This window comes from Rana temporaria, chromosome 2, assembly GCF_905171775.1.
Source record: "Rana temporaria chromosome 2, aRanTem1.1, whole genome shotgun sequence".
Classification (NCBI taxonomy): domain Eukaryota; kingdom Metazoa; phylum Chordata; class Amphibia; order Anura; family Ranidae; genus Rana; species Rana temporaria.
The window spans coordinates 468187305-468205882 of record NC_053490.1 but is presented as its reverse complement, the minus strand read 5'-3'; the positions used below and the strand labels follow the sequence as shown (position 1 = coordinate 468205882).

General features: G+C 45.6%; 1 protein-coding gene across 5 annotated transcripts in view; it reads right to left on the bottom strand.

Annotated features, from left to right (window-relative positions):
- The window catches only part of LOC120927788, a 32296-nt gene extending 16142 nt beyond the window's left edge, over nucleotides 1-16154 (bottom strand). Inside the window, exons 1-4 of one of the 5 annotated variants that reach the window (XM_040338701.1) lie at nucleotides 15922-16154; nucleotides 8744-9325; nucleotides 3610-4173; nucleotides 1065-1137 (exon numbers count right to left, since the gene is read on the bottom strand). In XM_040338701.1, coding sequence (XP_040194635.1) covers nucleotides 1065-1137; nucleotides 3610-4173; nucleotides 8744-9322 — 1216 coding nt within the window. In that variant the 5' untranslated portion in view covers nucleotides 9323-9325; nucleotides 15922-16154. Of the gene's footprint in view, nucleotides 1-1064; nucleotides 1138-3609; nucleotides 4174-8743; nucleotides 9326-15609; nucleotides 15872-15921 lie in introns of those variants that run through there. The other 4 variants (XM_040338702.1, XM_040338700.1, XM_040338698.1 and 1 more) reach the window with 4 other exon arrangements.
- Between the last annotated feature and the right edge of the window lie 2424 nt (nucleotides 16155-18578).

The following is an 18578-nucleotide window of genomic DNA, read 5'->3' as shown; positions in this document are numbered from 1 at the left end:
TGTGCACAGGTGATTTTATCAGTTTCACTGCCTTAGTAATTACCACAGCAGTTTGATCTGAGGGAAATCCTGAAAACATGACCTGTTGGTGCGCCCCGAGGACTGGAATTGAGAAACACTGCCGTAGTTTGTCACCATTCCACGAATGTGTGCAATTTCAAAGCATGACGAGTTAGATGTCTATTTACTTGGCATAATATTATCATTCACATTACACCAAAAAATTGGGCTAACTTTACGTTTTTTTTTTTTTTTTAAATTAATGAAATTGTGTTTTTCCCCCCAAAGAATGCGTTTGAAAGACCGCTGCGAGGGGGGGCTGCGGTGGCTCAACGCGATTGGCACTGCGCTGACAAGCCATTCACCTCTGCAGCTAGGGGTTCGGATCCCGGTCTCAGCTACATGTGAATTGAGTTTGGTGGTCTCAGCCCGGCTCCCGGTGGGTGTGCTATGCGAGGTAAGCCTGCGCTTAGTACACCCACCCCCCTCCCACAAAAAAAAACACCACACTTACACGCACTCGAAATTGGGTTAACATGCACGCACTTTGACCACGCGGTCTCTAAAAAGAGAGGCGAAGGACTAACGGGGCTGGTTGAGCGGGCAAATCCTCTCACTCCCTTATAGGGAGTCCCTCTGCCCCGTTGGGCTTCAAAGCGGAGCAGGTAGGGCGGGCTGTGTGGGAGGACCCCCTCACACACCCACCATTGCCACCCGGGGCATGGAGAAAGGTGGCAGATTGCCTCTGGGGGAGGCCTTCCTACTCCCAACTCCTGCAGTCCGGCTCCTCTCGAGTACACGCACAAAAATACACTTTAGAATAAAAAAAAAAAAGAAAGACCACTGCGCAAATACAGTGTGACATAACATTTTGCAATGATCGCCATTTTATTCTCTAGATTCTCTGCTACTGAATAAACAGGTATTAGAAAGATGTCAGATTACATCCTTTCAAATTTTTATTTTAATACTGTCAAATTTAAATATTATTTTAAAACTTTAAATTGAATGGATAAATAAATGAACATTTTAGCTGGTCACCACTTTATTAAATAAATACTTGCCTTGAACAGGTAGTTCACTTATTCTCCTGATATTATGAGTCTGGCTCGAGACCTTCACCTCTTCAGTAGTTTCCTAAAATTAAAAAGAGGGTAATATTTTCTTACATGTTATAACTTTTACTGTACAAACTGGAGCCGTGCATTCTGTATACTGTACACAGGCAGCGTCTACTAAAAAACAAACAAACAAAAAAAAAAAGGTTCAAAAACCTAACTCCATGTGCTTCATATTATTGTTTGCTAAAAGTACCATATCATACACACCCAGCCACTTCAGTGTGTGTGTGTGTGTGTGTGTGTGTGTGTGTGTGTCACACAATCTACTTCAGCAACAAGGACATCCAAGGCCTCCTTCACACCATGCATGCTTACAAACTAATGGAAAAAACGTGCAGTTTTAACATCAGTTTTCATGCGTGTTTTAGTGAGTCTTTATGAACATTGACACCAGTTTTCATTGCACAGATAGAGATCATCACTTTCTCTTTTGCCCTGTTCACACCACAATGTTGATGTCACATCAGTTCCCCCCCCCCCTGCAGAAAACTGCATACACTTTGTAACTGATCACATTTGCAGATCAAAGAGAAGCAGCTTCTTTGGAGGTAAAGGATAGAAGGGTTTTATTCCACTTAAGACCCCTTTCACACTAAGGATTTTTTCAGGCGGTTTAGCACTACAAATAGTGCCTTAATACCGCTTGAAAAACTCCTGCCCTGCAGTCTCAGTGTGAAAGCCTGTGGCGGGACCGTTCCAAAAGTCCTGCCAGCAGCATCTTTGGAGCGGTGTGTTTACCGCTCCTTCCCATTTAAGACAATGGGACACCGCGGCTATACCCGGTGGTATAAACCCTTTTTCGGCCGCTAGCAGCCGAATACCGTGGCAATTCCGACAGTATAGCGCTGCTATACCGCCACCACACCTCCCGCCCTGGTGTGAAAGGGGCCTCAAGGCTATCAACAGATCTTTCTCTACAAATTCAACAGTGCCTGCAAGGAGAGAGCAACTGAGCATGTGCAGAGCAGGGTGATGCAGTGTATTATTGGATTTTACACAGTATAGGCACTTATTTTTAATGTTTTACCTGCAAAAGGAGCCAGCCTGCAGTAATTCTAGCAGGACTTATTTTTGACTAAAGTTTAACTTTAAAGTTTTAAACCCACAATAGTAAAATCAGTCTGTATATGCAATAAAGCATGCTAGTTATACTCACAGTGGAACCTAAGGGGTTAATCCTCTGCATTGTGTAAAAGGGTTATTTGAACCTGTCTTCTCTGATTTTCTCGTCCTTCCACTGGCTCCTAATAATTTCCTGATAATACAGAGCCAGGGGACAAGCTGCACATGCTCAGTTTGGTGTGTACTGCTAGAGAGTTTTTTTTCTTGGGATGGGGCATGTGATCAGCACAGGGCCAATTAGCACTGTCCAGACAGAGGGTCAGGGGGTCCTGCATCGTTATAGGACAGTTGTTGCAGAAGAAGAAAAAAAAAAAAAAAAAACTCTTCCTACAAGCTTTAACAAGACACTGATAGTCACAAGACTGCTTTATACTGCTGATAAGAAAAAGGTATTTAGCAGATTATATTTACTAAAATAATTGAATTTCCATGTACTGTGCAAGACCAGATATAGTGACTGCAGGGTCCAGGGTTTAGTAACACTTAGAGCACTTTCACACTGGGGCGGGAGTGCTTTACTGCCATTATAGCGGGGCGTTTCGGCTGCTAGCAGGGGGCTTTTAACCCATGCTACCGGCTGAAAAAAAGGTTAAAGTGGTTGTAAACCCTTTTTTGTCACTTTTACCTACAGGTAAGCCTATAATACGGCTCACCTGTAGGTATCAAGAATATCTCCTAAACCTGTATGGTTTAGGAGATATTCCCCCCCGCAATGCGCCGCTGATTGCAGCGGCGCATGTGCAGGGGGGATCCTCGGCTAAAGGACCGGCAGCCGCCGGACCTTGCCGAATTTAAATCTCGGGAGTGACGTCATCGCCGCTCCAGCCAATCACAGCGCTGGAGCGGCGATACCCGGAAGACACGCCGGAGCAAGATGACATCTCGCTCGGCGTGAACCAGGTAAGTGTTCCTCACCTCGTTCCGAGGTAAGTATTTCATAATCAGCCAGTATGCGGTGCATACTGGCTGATTATGCCTTTTGCCTTGCAGGTTTAAAAAAAAAAAAAAAAAAAAGTTTATGCGGTTTACAACCGCTTTAATAGCGCCTGCAAAGGGCCGCTGCTTTGGCAGCACTGGCCATTGATTTCAATGACAGTGGCGCTTTAGGAGCGGTGTATTCACTGCTCCCGCAACGCCCCAAAGATGCTGCTTGCAGGACTTTTTTTCCCCCATCCTACAAGCGCACCGCTCCAGTGTGAAAGAACTCTGGTTTTCACACTGGAGAGGCAGGGGAGGAGTTTTTTAGGCGCTATTTTTAGTTTTAAAAGTGTAGAGGAAGGGCAGCAAAGCAATTTTAATACGTATTTAAGCTACCCCAAAAACAAACAGCCTATGTACTTGGAGTAAACTCAATGAAAGGACTCACTTTGTGTGCACTGATCTTTGACAATGGATTCCTTTTCTCTAGGTCTTCCAAAGTGTCAGGCATGTTTAAATCCTCTTCATTACTTCGAATTCCAGGTGAGTTAACAGTCTGGGAGAGTTCCTGCATACTGGTTACATTCTGGATATTGGGGTGAATCCCTCCCAGTACATGACATTGTTCAGGCTCAGCCAATAAAGGGCTGCGTGGCAGCTGCCTACCAGAAGGGACTATATTGTCCATGTCTTTAAATGAAAACTGATCAGACGACTCATATTCAGGTTCTCGTGGCTTATATTTCTGTGAGGGGAGCAGAGGTAGAACCCCCGGGGCCGGAGAGCGAGGAAGTTGGCGTCCAGTGTGTAAAACATTCCCAGGAGATGGATAAGCCGAGGCCCTCAGTTTATATTTGTTTTTTACACGTTTCACTTCAGGGTCATTTTCCCTTTCTTTACGCTTCAATTCTGCAAATTCCTTTAGAAGGTTCATGGCATCTTCTTCTTCAAGGGCAGTTTTAGAGCATTTCCAGCCAGATGACCTCCTCTCGGTGTCAGGAAGAGCCATCACCTGCAATATACAAAAACAGAAATAAGAAAGAAAGATCCCACAATGCTCCGTTGTTTTTTAAGGCACTTTGGCTTACTGGGACATTTGTCCAATCTGTTTTAGGAATATCCAAGTTGCTTTGTGTGGAACTTGCATGTGCATATGGAGTCTTTTTAAATAAATAAAAATATTTTGTAGGTTTCATTGATTTTGGCAAACAACCCTATTTAATGAGCCGATGCAAAGGGTAACACAAATATGCTCTACACCAGGGGTTGACAAATTTGCTTGGAATCTAGGAGCCAACTAAAATAGTTAGGAGCCAGAAAACGCGCCCCGTCCCGACGAGCTTGCGCGCAGAAGCGAACACATACGTGACCTGCTCTACACAGTAGCAAATGGTAACCAAATTCCAGTTCAGTGCTGTCAGATGAGTTGTTATTATTGAATGCTTGCTGTGCATTACTGCCATCTGCACATCAGTGTAGATCTCTGCATTTTCTCACTGATAAAGCCTACAAATGCGGCAGGATATATATACAATTTTGACTCTTTTCAGCCAATTTAAGGGATGAGTTCACCTATGAAACATGTTACAGCATCTGCCCACTCACCTCCTCTCCCTGTGACAGCAGGTGGGGGAATCCTCTCCCCACCCACTGTCACAATTTGAAAACAGCACAGTGATGCAGGGCTCTGGCCATACAAGCATGTGATTCATTCAGTTTCCTGTGAACGAATAGACTACAAATACCATCATCAATAAACTACAAGTGCACTGGTGACCGTCTTCATAGTTCATTGATCCTCCTGCTCTCAAGTAACTACCTATCCATGACGAAGGTATGGGCAGACAGCTATCCTGAGGGTCTGCCGATCGTGAGTACAATGCTCTGCAGACTCCTTAGAAAGAAATAATAATTATATTATTATTAATAAAAAATGTGCATTTGTTATTTTATTTTTCAAAAGGTGAACTTAGCCTTTAAGAACATTTGAGAGCCTTTAAGCCTGCTCCTTAAAGGGATTGTAAAGGTTCAGGTATTTTTTAAATAACATATCATACTTACCTCCGCTATGCAGTTCATTTTGCACAGAGTGGCCCCTGAACATCCTCTTCTGGGGTCCCACAGCGGCTCCTCCCTGCATTAGATAACCCCTCTGGAAAGCTCTTGTTACCTTGCGGGCACACTCCTGTGTCATACACTCGGCATCCATAGACGCCGAGTGTATGACTCGGCCACGCCCCCACGTCATTGGATTTAATTGACAGCAGCGGGAGTCAATGGCTGTGCTGCTATCAATTTATCCAATCAACACCAAGACTCCGTGGAGAAGAGGATGAGCCGAGTAGGTGAACTGGCTCAGTTAAGCAAGATGCATGAAGGTAAAAAAACTAAACACAAAAGCAAACGTTTAAAACCCCTTTAACCACTTGAGATCCGCGCTATAGACGAAAGACGTCCACAGCGCGCTACTCAAGTGCCGAGTGGACGTCCTGTTGTTTACATTCCCTGTGCACGCAGCGGGGAAACACTGTGCCCGGCACATCGCTGGGAAGCCGATGCGTGTGCCTGGCGGCCGCTATGTCCGCCAAGTACCCGCGATCGGCGGTGACAGCAGGGACGTGGAGCTCTGTGTGTAAACACAGAGCTCCACGTCCTGTCAGGGAGAGAGGAGACCGATCTGTGTCCCTTGTACATAGGGACACAGCATCGGTCACCTCCCCCAGTCAGTCCCCTCCACCCACAGTTAGAACACACCCAGGATACACATTTAGGCTGCATTCACACCTGAGCGACAAAACGCCCGACGCCGGACGCTTCGGCCGCTAGAGGGGAGAATTCCCATTGCTGTCTATGGAGATGGTTCACATCTCATAGACGCCGAACGCCTGTCGCCTGAAAAAAAGTCCCGGACCCTTTTTTTCAGGCGACAGTGGCGTTTTCCCATTGACAGCAATGGGAAGACTTTTGAAAAAAAAAAAAAAAAAATTGAAAGTTTCACACCCGCGGCAAAATACGCCGCTACCGCCGAACGCGGCCGTCGCTCAGGTGTGAATGGGGTCTTAACCCCCTTCCTCACCCTCTAGTGTTAACCCCTTCACTGCCAGTCACATTTATACAGTAATTAGTACATTTTTATAGCACTGTTCGCTGTATAAATGTGAATGGTCCCAAAATTGTGTCAAAAGTGTCCGATACGTCCGCCGCAATATCGCAGGCCTGACAAAAAAAAAAAAAGGCAGATCGCAGCCATTGCTAATAAAAAAAAAAAAAAAAAAAAAATCATAAATCTATCCCCTATTTTGTAGGCGCTATAACTTTTGCGCAAACCAATCAATATACGCTTATTGCGATTTTTTTTTTTAAACAAAAATATGTAGAAGAATACATATCGGCCCAAACCGAGGGAAATTTACATTTTTGTATAAAAAAATTGGGATATTATTATAACAAAAAGTAAAAAATATTGGTTTTTTTTTTCAAAATTTTCTGTCTTTTTAGGTTTATAGCGCAAAAAATAAAAATCGCAGAGATGATCAAATACCACCAAAAGAAAGCTCTCTTTGTGGGAAAAAAAAATGATAAAAATATAATTTAGGTACAGTGTTGTATGACCGCGCAATTGTCATTCAAAATGCGTCAGCGCTGAAAGCTGAAAATTGGTCTGGGAACGAAGGGGGTTTAAGTGCCCAGTAATGAAGTGGTTAAGGGCTTGTGTCAATGTGCATTTGAAACGCACGTGGAGGGCAGGTCAGCAAAATCTTACTGACTGAGTAGTGCCCATAGAAATCCAGAGACGGTGTTTGACTTGCTTTACATCATGTTTTTTTGGATGCAGCATGTCCTATTGAAGAGCAAGTAAAGCAGTCTTTTGTTAGAAAACGCTGCCTTTGATAAGAAACTACACCTCCCATATTTCTGTCCTATCAGGTTCCCTGTGAAAAGTCTACTCCAGTATCAAACTGGAGCATCACAAGATTCAATGAAGTGTGTACATTTCTGATTTATATGGAAAACGCATTGAAGCCTGGTGCAGGTGGAAAACAGCAGTCATTCTTAAAAAAAAAAGAAAACACACACACACACACACACACACCAAGAAGGCCCACACAAAAAAACGAAATTGTCTTGCAAATAGTGTCCCTCACATGAGGTAAATGCAGGAACCCAACACACCAGGAAAGGTTTCTGAATGTTTGGCTGACTATTCCACTAGCCTTGTTTTACAATGTCATTCTTGACTTTTCTACTCCTACCCCCTCTTTGTTTTTCGCTATTTTCTGCAAAAATATAAATCAGTGTACCAATGTAATACATGTAAACATATGTAACCATACAGCTGCCTTATACTTGACAAAACACAGAACAGACGTGGACATTTTATGTGTCTTGAGATGAGCTGTGATAATGCAAAACTTGGGGTGCCTCTGTAAAAATGCATCCAGAAATCAGATGCCTCCTACTATTGGGTGCAGGCAGAAGAAAGAGCTTGTCCCGACTCTATGCTACTCCTTGTACGAAAACATCCAACGCCCGCACACCAGCTCAGCCTATGTTTGTGATAATGAATGGCTTCAGCCTGTCTCCATACAAGCAACTTCCCCTGACGTGTTTCGCCTCATGGTCTTTCATGACTAAGCCCTATCGGTGATGTAAAATGCATCGGTGGTGTGGTTTGGATGGAGATTGGCTGAAGCCGGTCCTTATCACAGGCTGAGCTGCTGTCCCGTGGTTGGGTGTTTTCTTGAGGTGACCCGACATTATATTTTTATACCTATTGTATGTAAAAAAAACATGTAGCTGTGTTAAAGGGGTTGTAAAGGTACAATTTTTTTCCTAAATAGCTTCCTTTACCTTAGTGCAGTCCTCCTTCACTTACCTCATCCTTCCATTTTGCTTTTCAATGTCCTTATTTCTTCTTAGAAATCCTCACTTCTTGTTCTTCTGTCTGTAACTCCACACAGTAAGGCAAGGCTTTCTGCCTGGTGTGGGGTGGCATGCTCGCCCCCTCCCTTGGACTACAGAAGAGTCAGGACACTCTGTACCTTCCAGATAGAGAAAGGAGCTGTGTGTTAGTGGGCATACTGACTCTCCAGTAGTCCAAGGGAGGGGGCGAGCATGACACTCCACACCAGGGAGAAAGCCTTGCATTACTGTGTGTAGTTACAGACAGAAGAACAGGAAGTGAGGATTTCTAAGAAGAAATAAGGACATTGAAAAGCAAAATGGAAGGATGAGGTAAGTGAAGGAGGACTGCACTAAGGTAAAGGAAGCTATTTAGGGGGGAAACAAAAAGTGTACCTTTACAACCCCTTTAAACACTGAAAGATCCAATGTATGACTAAGATGGATGTACGGCAGATTGCAAAACTTGAACTTTGTTTGCAGTTTATGTAATCCAGGTAACTTGTTTCCTACTTTTAAAGTCTAATAAAAGAGACTATTACAAAAGATCCTGGGAATCTGACCAAATAAATATTTATACCGTTGATCATTTGACTGCCCTACTTCACATTATCAAAACTGTCAAAATGCCGAGTTGCCTAAAGCAGCCTATGTACATATAAAAACAATGGAAAACTCACTGTGTGTGCACTGATCTTAGACATCGGAATCGCATTCTCTGGGTCTTTCAAAGGGTCGGATATTTTTACATCCTCTACATTACTTATAATTACAGCTGTGTTACATATACTAGAGTTGTGGACAGTTTGAGACAGTTCCTGCAAGCTGCTGACATTGGGTTGAATCTCCCTCAGTACATGACATTGTTTAGGCTCAGTAGATGAAGGGGTGTGTGGCAGCTGCCCGCCAGAGGGGACCAGGTTGTCCATTTTTTTCACTGGAAAGGATGATGATTGTTTAAATGGTTCATTTCCAGGATCCTGGGGCTCACATTTCTGAGAGGGGAGCAGAGGTAGAAGCCCCAGGCCTGGAGAACAAGGAGATTGGCGTCCAGTGTGTAAAATATTACAAGGGGATGCATAAGCCGAGGCCCTCAGCTTATATTTGTTCTTTACGCGTTTCACTTCAGGGTCATTTTCCCTTTCTTTACGCTTCAATTCTGCAAACTGCTTTACAAGGTTTATGGCATCTTCTTCCTGAAGAGCAGTTTTGGAGCATTTCCAGCCAGATGACCTCCTCTCAGTGTCCGGAAGTGCCATCACCTACAAAATACAAAGAGTTATTATTAATTTTAGAAAGTGCGATCCTGATTTTTGACAAGGGCAGAACAACCAATGTAGACTGTAGCCACGTATGTGCCAGGAAACGTGTAACCACTCATCAACAGAAAAGACACAAGAAAAGTTAAAGTATAAAACTACCGTATTTATCTTCATATAGTGCGCCCGGTGTATAGCGTGCACCCCCAACCTGGAAGGGAAATTTCAGGAAAAAAAGAAAATACTTAGTTTGAATGCCCCTCGTCGGTGTCTTGCCCGGTGTCCAACGGCGGCCTTGTCCGTTCAGGCGTCTGTCTGCGGTCTTGGTGGTATCCTCCCCGCTTCTCCCGCGCTGTTTTTGAGTCGATCCCCGCGTTGTGTTTGAACGCAGCCGCCATATACCGAGCGCAGTACGCTCGGCCACGCTCGGCTCCTCTCGCATAAAGGCTAGGAGGCGGCACAGGGCGTGAACGCAAGGGGACCTGAGCCTGGCCAAGTGTACCTGAGTGTACTGCGCTCTGTATATGTCGACGGCGGCGTTCAAACACAGCGCAGGAAGCGGGGATCGGCGTATATCGCGCACCCAAGATTTTCCCCTGATTTTAAAAAAGTGTGCGGTATACGCCGATAAATGCGGTACTTGCTGACCAGCCGCCGTCGGCGTCAGGCTGGCTCTCCTGCGCGAATCGCCATAGCTGTACAGCGGCCACAATGTCCGCCGGCGACCCGCGATCACTCCACAGAGAGCCAGAACGGGGGATCTGTCAGTATAAATAGGGTAATCAAATACCACCAAAATAAATCTCTATTTGTGTGGGGGGGGGGGGGGTTAGAATGCCAGTTTTGTTTGGGTGCAGCGTTGCACGACCGCGCAATTGTCAGTTAAAAAGACACAGTGCCATATTGCAAAAAATGGCCTGTCATTAAGGGGGCAAATCTTCCGGTCCTTAAGTGGTTAAAAAGAATTGCAAAGCGTAAGGGAGGGTTAAAATCCATCAGTTGTTTTTGCCATGTGTGTCCCATAAGGGAGATTTCCCTTCACTTCCTGTCCCATAGTCCAAACAGAGGAAATCCCTCTACAGTGGAGGGAAATCCCCGGTTGTGACCCCACTGGAAGATTTTCCCTTTATTCCTGCTCTGGCGACAACCCAAAATTTTGGATTCTCATTTACTTTCGATGATAATGTTAAACAGGTCCTCCTATGCAGCTCATACTACAGACAAAAAGTGCTGGTCTTGAGGAGCTACCCCTCTACCAGATAAGCTGGTTTGCAAGAACGGTTTCAGAAAAAACGTAGCTGACAGATCTGAATAGTCAACAAGTCGCTGCCCTACACAAGTTGAGGAAGGTTCCTTCTGCGAGTTAGCGGCTACTCTACCACCACAAAATATGGTTCAACCCCTTCAGAACAAAGATACTGATCTCTCCCAGTCGGGCCCGTCTACTAGTAATTCCCCTCTTCAGACTTCAGGACGAATGTCAAAAGATTTGTCTGCCGAAGACTCTTTAGAAGAAGCAGAACCATTTGGGATTAGATTATCCCCGGTGACGGTGTCTGGTATGTCCAGGTGATAAAGCACACCATTGAAAGGGAGGAGCCCCCCCTAAAAGACAAAGAGGTATTTTCCTACAAGGACCAGGAAGGAATATTATGGAAAGAATTCATACCATTTTCTGGGGGGGGGGGGTTGCATTTGACTGGAACCATCGGGAGTAGAAATGTCCCGTATAAGTGGGAGTAAACCATGCCCCATCTTTGGTGTCAGTGAGAGGAATTGTGCCCCATAGTTGAGCTCATTGGGAGGAATTGTGCCCCAAAGGCCAGAAAAAAAAGCACGCAAAGGGCCGCATACGGCCCCTGGGCCACAGTTTGGAGACCACTGCCCTAGATAATGTTTGGTTTAGTAAGGATCAAATGATTAGGTTTTTAGTCACTGATCTATATACTTATTCTCAAGCAGTGACTGAGAAAGTATTACACATGAACAGGCCAGACAACTAAGAAAGAAAAAAGAGAATGGAGGGCGCACCGACCTAGTGTGATACTGCTAAATGAATTTTATTAAAATTGTTAAAATAAATCATTGTACTCACAAAGTGTTAAAAATCAAGCCTTGAAAGACGATACAGCAGAAGTCCAACAACATCAGCAGGATACGATATTCACTTGAATCTACGACCGATGTTAGGGATGACGCGTTTTGGGGGCGTACCCCTTTCCTCAGAGCTTGGTGGTCTGCAGTGTTCCCTCACCGTGGGGCTCAGACCACCAAGCTCTGAGGAAAGGGGTACGCCCCCAAAACGCGTCATCCCTAACATCGGTCGTAGATTCAAGTGAATATCGTATCCTGCTGATGTTGTTGGACTTCTGCTGTATCGTCTTTCAAGGCTTGATTTTTAACTCCACTTTGTGAGTACAATGATTTATTTTAACAATTTTAATAAAATTCATTTAGCAGTATCACACTAGGTCGGTGCGCCCTCCATTCTCTTTTTTAGTCTCATGAATTCCCACGATTCTGAGGAGGGCTGCAAGACTCTGGAAGATACTTTTTAATTGAACTTTACCATCCCATAACATCTTCCAAAAATACCGGAGCGCAGGAGATTTGTCTTTGTTTGTTATTTCCAGGCCAGACAACTAACATTTTCAGAAGGTCAGCAATGACATCTGTACTCCTCTAAAGGGGTGAACTAGTACTGGAGGGTTTTCACCTTAAAAGTGTTTGTAAAGGTAAAAATGTTTTTCCTAAATAGCTTCCTTTACCTTAGTGCAGTCCTCCTTCACTTACCTCATCCTTCCATTTTGCATTTTAAATGTCCTTATTTCTTCTGAGAAACACTCACTTCCTGTTCTTCTGTCTGTAACTACACACAGTAATGCAAGGCTTTCTCCCTGGTGTGGAGAAAGCCTCTTGAGGGGACGAGCAGGAGTGTCAGGACGCCCACTAACACACAGCTCCTTTCTTTATCTGCAAAGTCGAGAGTGTCCTAACTTGCCTTCTCTCCCCCTCCCCCTCAAGAGGCTTTCTCCACACCAGGGAGAAACCCTTGCATTACTGTGTGGAGTTACAGACAGAAGAACAGGAAGTGAGGATTTCTCAGAAGAAATAAAGGACATTTAAAAGCAAAATGGAAGGATGAGGTAAGTGAAGGAGGACTGCACTAAGGTAAAGGAAGCTATTTAGCGGAATTTTTTTTTACCTTTACAACCCCTTTAAAGTGATTGTAAAGTCACTCTGATATGACGTACATGTATCCCTTCCAGGTATCCTGTCATTAACAACAGCGTATTCATTTTTTTAATGAAAAGGCTGAAACACCTTTTCTCACACCACAGTGCAGTCACATGATCCTCCCTGTGCTGGGGAATCTCGGCCCCTCCCTCTTCTCTCCATAGATCGGGGATGGTCAGCACAGGGGGATCAGGTGACCACACAGCAGCGTTGTGAGAAAAGGTGTTTAGCCTTTTCATAAAAAATATACACTTTTGTGAATTGCAGCCTAATACAACAGGGATATTTGTATATTAGCCGCATCATGCAGCTAAATCAGGCCTCGACAAAATCTGGGCGCCAGGTCGCAATTGCGACAAGAAATTGTGACCTGGCACCTGGGGAAGCTGAGGCCTGCAGAAGGCCGCAAAGCCACGGCCTCAATTACCGGCCAGCCGGTAATTGAGGCCGCGGCTTTGTGGCCTTCACAGAAGGACGCTGAGGCCTGCAGAAGGAATCAAAGTAGTGGCCGTTGGCATTACAGGTTACATTACAATACAAGTAGCAAAAAACAGCAGTTCTAATGTGATTTTTCACTGCCATCTCCTTCCCTCTAATTAGAACCCCCAAACATTATATATATTTTTTAGTCTACCACCCTAGAGAATAAAATGGTGGTCGTTGCAATACTTTCTGTCACACCGTATTTGCGCAGCGGTCTTACAAGCGCACTTTTTTTTATTAAAAAATAAGACAACAGTAAAGTTAGCCCAATTTTTTTTATATTGTGAAAGATAATGTTACGCCGAGTAAATTGATACCCAACATGTCACGCTTCAAAATTGCGTCCGCTCGTGGAATGGCGACAAACTTTTACCCTTTAAAATCTCCATAGGCGACGTTTAAAAAATTCTACAGGTTGCATGTTTTGAGTTACAGAGGAGGTCTAGTGCTAGAATTATTTCTCTCGCTCTACCAATAGTGGCGATACCTCACATGTGAGGTTTGAATACTGTTTACATATGCGGGCGCTACTCACGTATGCGTTTGCTTCTGCGCGCGAGCTTGGCGGGACGGGGTGCGTTTTTTGGCTCCTAACTTTTATTAGCTGGCTCCTAGATTCCAAGCAAATTTGTCAAACCCTGAGCTAAATAGCAGCAAGAGGGGCGGTAGGAGAGCCGCTCTCACGCTGTCAGAGCAGAGGATGACGGAGGCATGTAAACTGACCACGTTAATCGGTGATCAGCAGCCATGATTGCCGTGATCAGCACAGACAGGGGGACACAGGAACTGGCAGGATCAATCAATCAGGTTTTTGACACCATAAGAAGGGAAATATGACATAGTGTGAGCACTGTGCTATTTAGTATACCTTAACAACTTAAGGCGGGATTCCACCCGCAATTTATTTTATTTTTTTAAGTCAGCAGTTACTAACAGTGTAGCTGCTGACTTTTAATAAGGACACTTACTTGTCCGCGATGTCGGTCCCCCGACGGCAATCGCAGGCGATCCCTCGGTCCTGGCGCCTCCATCCTTACTTAGGCCCCTTTCACACTGGTGCCTGGAGGCGCGGTGGCAGTATAGCGCCGCTAAACCGTCGGATTTGCCGCAGGATTCGGCCGCTAGCGGTGCAGTATTAACCCCCGCTAGCGGCCGATAAAGGGTTAATACTGTAGGACGAGCCTGAAGATCCTCCACGGTGGAAGAAAAGCTACTTCCGCATAGCAACCGCCCTTTCAGGTGAGTATAACAATTTTTTTTTTCAATTTTTTTTATGATTTTTAGGGGGGGGGGGGAATGTGTATTTGCCCCCTTAATGACCAGGCCATTTTTTGATACAGCACTGCATCGCTTTAACTGACACTGCGCAGTAGTGAGACATTGTACCCAAACAAAATATATATAATTTTTTTTCCCACAAATAGAACTTTCTTTTGGTGGTATTTGATCACTACAAGCAAAAAAAGACAGACAATTTTGAAAACAAAAACACAATTTTGCTATAATAAAAATCCCCAAAAAATAATAATTTTCACTGGTCATCTCTATGACCGTCAGAGGCCCGGGCGCGACGTTATAACGTCACACCCGGGTACCCGGAAGTAAACAAAGCCGCAATCGCAGCTGAAAGCATGAGACCGCTGAATTTTTTTCCCGATCTCATGCTTTCCAGTCTGGAGGAGAGATGTGGGGTCTTATTGACCCCACCTCTCGCCATAAAGAGGACCTGTCACACACTATTCCTCTTACATGGGATGTTTACATTCCTTGTAATAAGAATACAAGTGATCAAAAAAATTATAAAATATAAAGGCGCCCCTGTCCCGGTAGCTCATGCTCAGAAGCGAACACACACGCAAGTCCCGCCCACATATGTAAACGCCGCCCAAACCTTACATGTGAGGTGTCGCCGCGTGCGATAGAGCGTGAGCAATAATTCTAGCACTAGACCTACTCTATAACTCTAAACTGGTAACCTGTAAAAATGTTTAAAGCATTGCCTATGGAGATTTTTATGTAACAAAGTTTGGCGCCATTCCATGAGTGTGCGCAATTTTAAAGCATGACGGGTTAGGTATTTATTTACTCGGCGTAACATCATCTTTCACATTATACAAAAAAATTGGGCTAACTTTAGTGTTTTGTTATTTTTTTAATTCATGAAACCGTTCAGGAGAACGCACAAACCTCCTTGTCCTCATTGTGTGAACTACTCTCCCCCCCCCCCCCCCCATGTAATAGGTACATACAGCGGCCCACTTGTTTGAAGTCCAGCCTGGGTGATAAGGATGAGCTCCGGCGTGTTCGCACACTCCACGTGCTGAGCCCGCCAGGAAGTCGGCGCTGCGCTAATCACAGGCAGTGACATTTCCTGATCTCTGCAGCCGCACATCGTACAATGTCTCCATGCCTGTGATCAGCGCAGTGATGACCTCCTGGCGGGCTCTGCACGTGGGGTTTACGAACACGCCAGAGCTCATCCTTACTGGGTGACAACCATGGCTGTCTACAGATACCATAGAGAAGAGAGCACAGACTAGACAGGAGGGAGATATTTCCTGGATCACCAGAAGGAAAATAAAAGGAACAAAATCCTGATAAAAGAAAACGAATGCAGACACCACAATCTGAGGACTGGTAAGGTGCAATAGAAGAGACAATGTAAAGCTGCTGACAATGGCTCTGTGCCCTCCAGGTGACAAGCACTTCTCTGGTAGGGGTGTCACAGGGACAGGAAGTGAGGAACATTCCTCCTCAGTGGGGTCACACAACACTACATCTGGTGTCAGGATTCCTGCCATCTATCAGTCCATTGTCATGAAATGAGTGAGCGAAGCAGAATAGCGGGGGGAGGAAACAATCGGGGATCTCATACACACCTCACCCGTTTAAAAGGACTTCCGCCTCCAAGTTGAATCCTCCCGCGCACCTTCCCCTTTCCGCTCCAGGAGATCACATGATCTGGATGGGAACTATTCAACCAACCGCTAGCCGATGCCACGCCCACCTCCACTGTGGGCGAATCGTTTTCCTGTTAATACGGATTAACAATAGGAGCAATGAGAGCTGTGATTGGCCAGCAGTGTTGTGGGTTTGAATGGCCGGTGTAGTACTGTGGACGCGATCGGCCAGGTAGTTTTGTGGGTGTCATTGGCTGGTAGAGTTGTGGGCGGGTCCGGCAGGTAGCTTTGTGGGTTGGATTGGCCGTTAGCGCTGTGGGTGGGAGCGGCCGGTAGTTTTATGGATTGGATTGGCTAGCAGTGTTGATGGGCGGGTACAATCCTCCGCTGTGCGCTAGTGATGGGGCGGTGCTCTGAGCTAGGAATGATTAGCGGCTCCTCCTCTATGGTAGAAGTGGGAGGGCACGCCGTCATTATGTGTTTTGTTTGTGCTCAGACATGTGTGATTCTCATTGAGAGCGCCCCATGTGTGTATGTGTGTGTACTGTGTATTCTTTATATCAGGGTGTTATACAGGCATACCTCGCTTTAAGTACACTCACTTTACATACACTCGCGAGTAAGGACATACCCGCGAGTGTATGTAAAGTGCCTTACAAGTACTGTACAGACATTTTGCAGCCGCAGTAGAAGGAGCTGAAGCTCCGAGAGCATTGCCCGCCCTGTTCCAGTGTTCCCCTAACACCCCCACTACAGCCCCTGGCCCCCTACTACAGCCCCTGACCCCCCACTACACCCTAGAAGTGAAAAAAAGGTATTGTTTCACTTTAAGTACATTTTCATTTTACATACATGCTCTGGTCCCATTGTGTACTTAAAAGTGGGGTATGCCTGTATTACAATTCACCCATTCTTAGATTCATTCCATTCTTTGTTTTAGCTTGGTAATGGTGCCAGTAAGTTATTTTTCAACTTCCTTTAACAGATCAAGGTGTCCAGAAAGTTAGAGGTCATCTATTGTTATTTTTCAAAAGAGAGAAATAGAAATTACAATACAGAATCATATTATATATATATATATATATATATATACACACACACACACACACACCGGCCATTTTATTAGGTACACCCGTTCAATTGCTTGGTAACACAAATAGCTAATCAGCCAATCACATGGCAGCAACTCAATGCGGAGGGCCTGACTTTTGTGACAGTGCGGCCGAACATTTCATACTGAGCTCCGAGACACAGTGAGAGATGCCCGCTGTGCGTAATCCAGGTACTGGCTGCTGAGACTGCATGCATGGGCATAGTCAGTGTAGTACCAATGAGGCTGCAATGATGGGCACCTTGAGGCTGCAATGACGGGCACATTAAAGCTGCAATGACGGGCAGCTTGAGGCTGCAATGATGGGCATGGTAAGTCTGCAATGATGGGCAGATTGAGGCTGCAATGATGGGCATGGTAAGTCTGCAATGACGGGCAGCTTGAGGCTGCAATGATGGGCATGGTAAGTCTGCAATGATGGGCAGATTGAGGCTGCAATGATGGGCATGGTAAGTCTGCAATGACGGGCAGCTTGAGGCTGCAATGATGGGCATGGTAAGTCTGCAATGACGGGCAGCTTGAGGCTGCAATGATGGGCATGGTAAGTCTGCAATGATGGGCAGATTGAGGCTGCAATGACAGGCACAATGAGGCTGCAATGATAGGCATTTTGATGCGTCAATGATGGGAATGGTGAGTCTGCAATAATGGGCAGATTGAAGCTGCGAGGCTCCAATGATGGGCACCTTGAGGCTGCAATGACGGGCACAATGAGGCTGTAATGATGGCCACCTTGTGGCGGCAATGAAGGGCACTGGTGAGGCTGCATTGATCTCTTGTATCATGTCTGCAGTCCAGTCTCTGACCATCATGTCCTCATTCTCTAACCATATCCTGTACCATGCCCACAGCCTCTGACATCTCCTGTACCATGCCCACAGTCTCTGACATCTCCTGTACCATGCCCACAGTCTCTGACATCTCCTGTACCATGCCCACAGTGTCTGACACTTCCTGTACCATGCCCACAGCCTCTGAAACTTCCTGTACCATGCCCACAGCCTCTGACGCTTCCTGTACCATGCCCACATTCTCTAACATCTCCTGTACCATGACCACAGCCTCTGACATCTCCTGTACCATGCCCACAGCCTCTGACATCTCCTGTACCATGCCCTCAGCCTCTGACATCTCCTGTACCATGCCCACAGCCTCTGACATCTCCTGTACCATGCCCACAGCCTCTGACATCTCCTGTACCATGCCCACAGCCTTGGACATCTTCTGTACCATGCCCACAGCCTTGGACATCTTCTGTACCATGCCCAAAGCCTCTGACACTTCCTGTACCATGCCCATATTCTCTGACATCTCCTGTACCATGCCCACATTCTCTGACATCTCCTGTACCATGCCCACATTCTCTGACATCTCCTGTACCATGCCCACAGCCTCAGACATCTCCTGTATCATATCTGCAGCCTCTAACCATCTCTGGTATCATGTCCGCAACCTCTGATCATGTCTGCAGTCTCTGAGGGAGTCTGGAGAGGCGTCAACAGGGGGAGTGCCACCGGGATGGGGG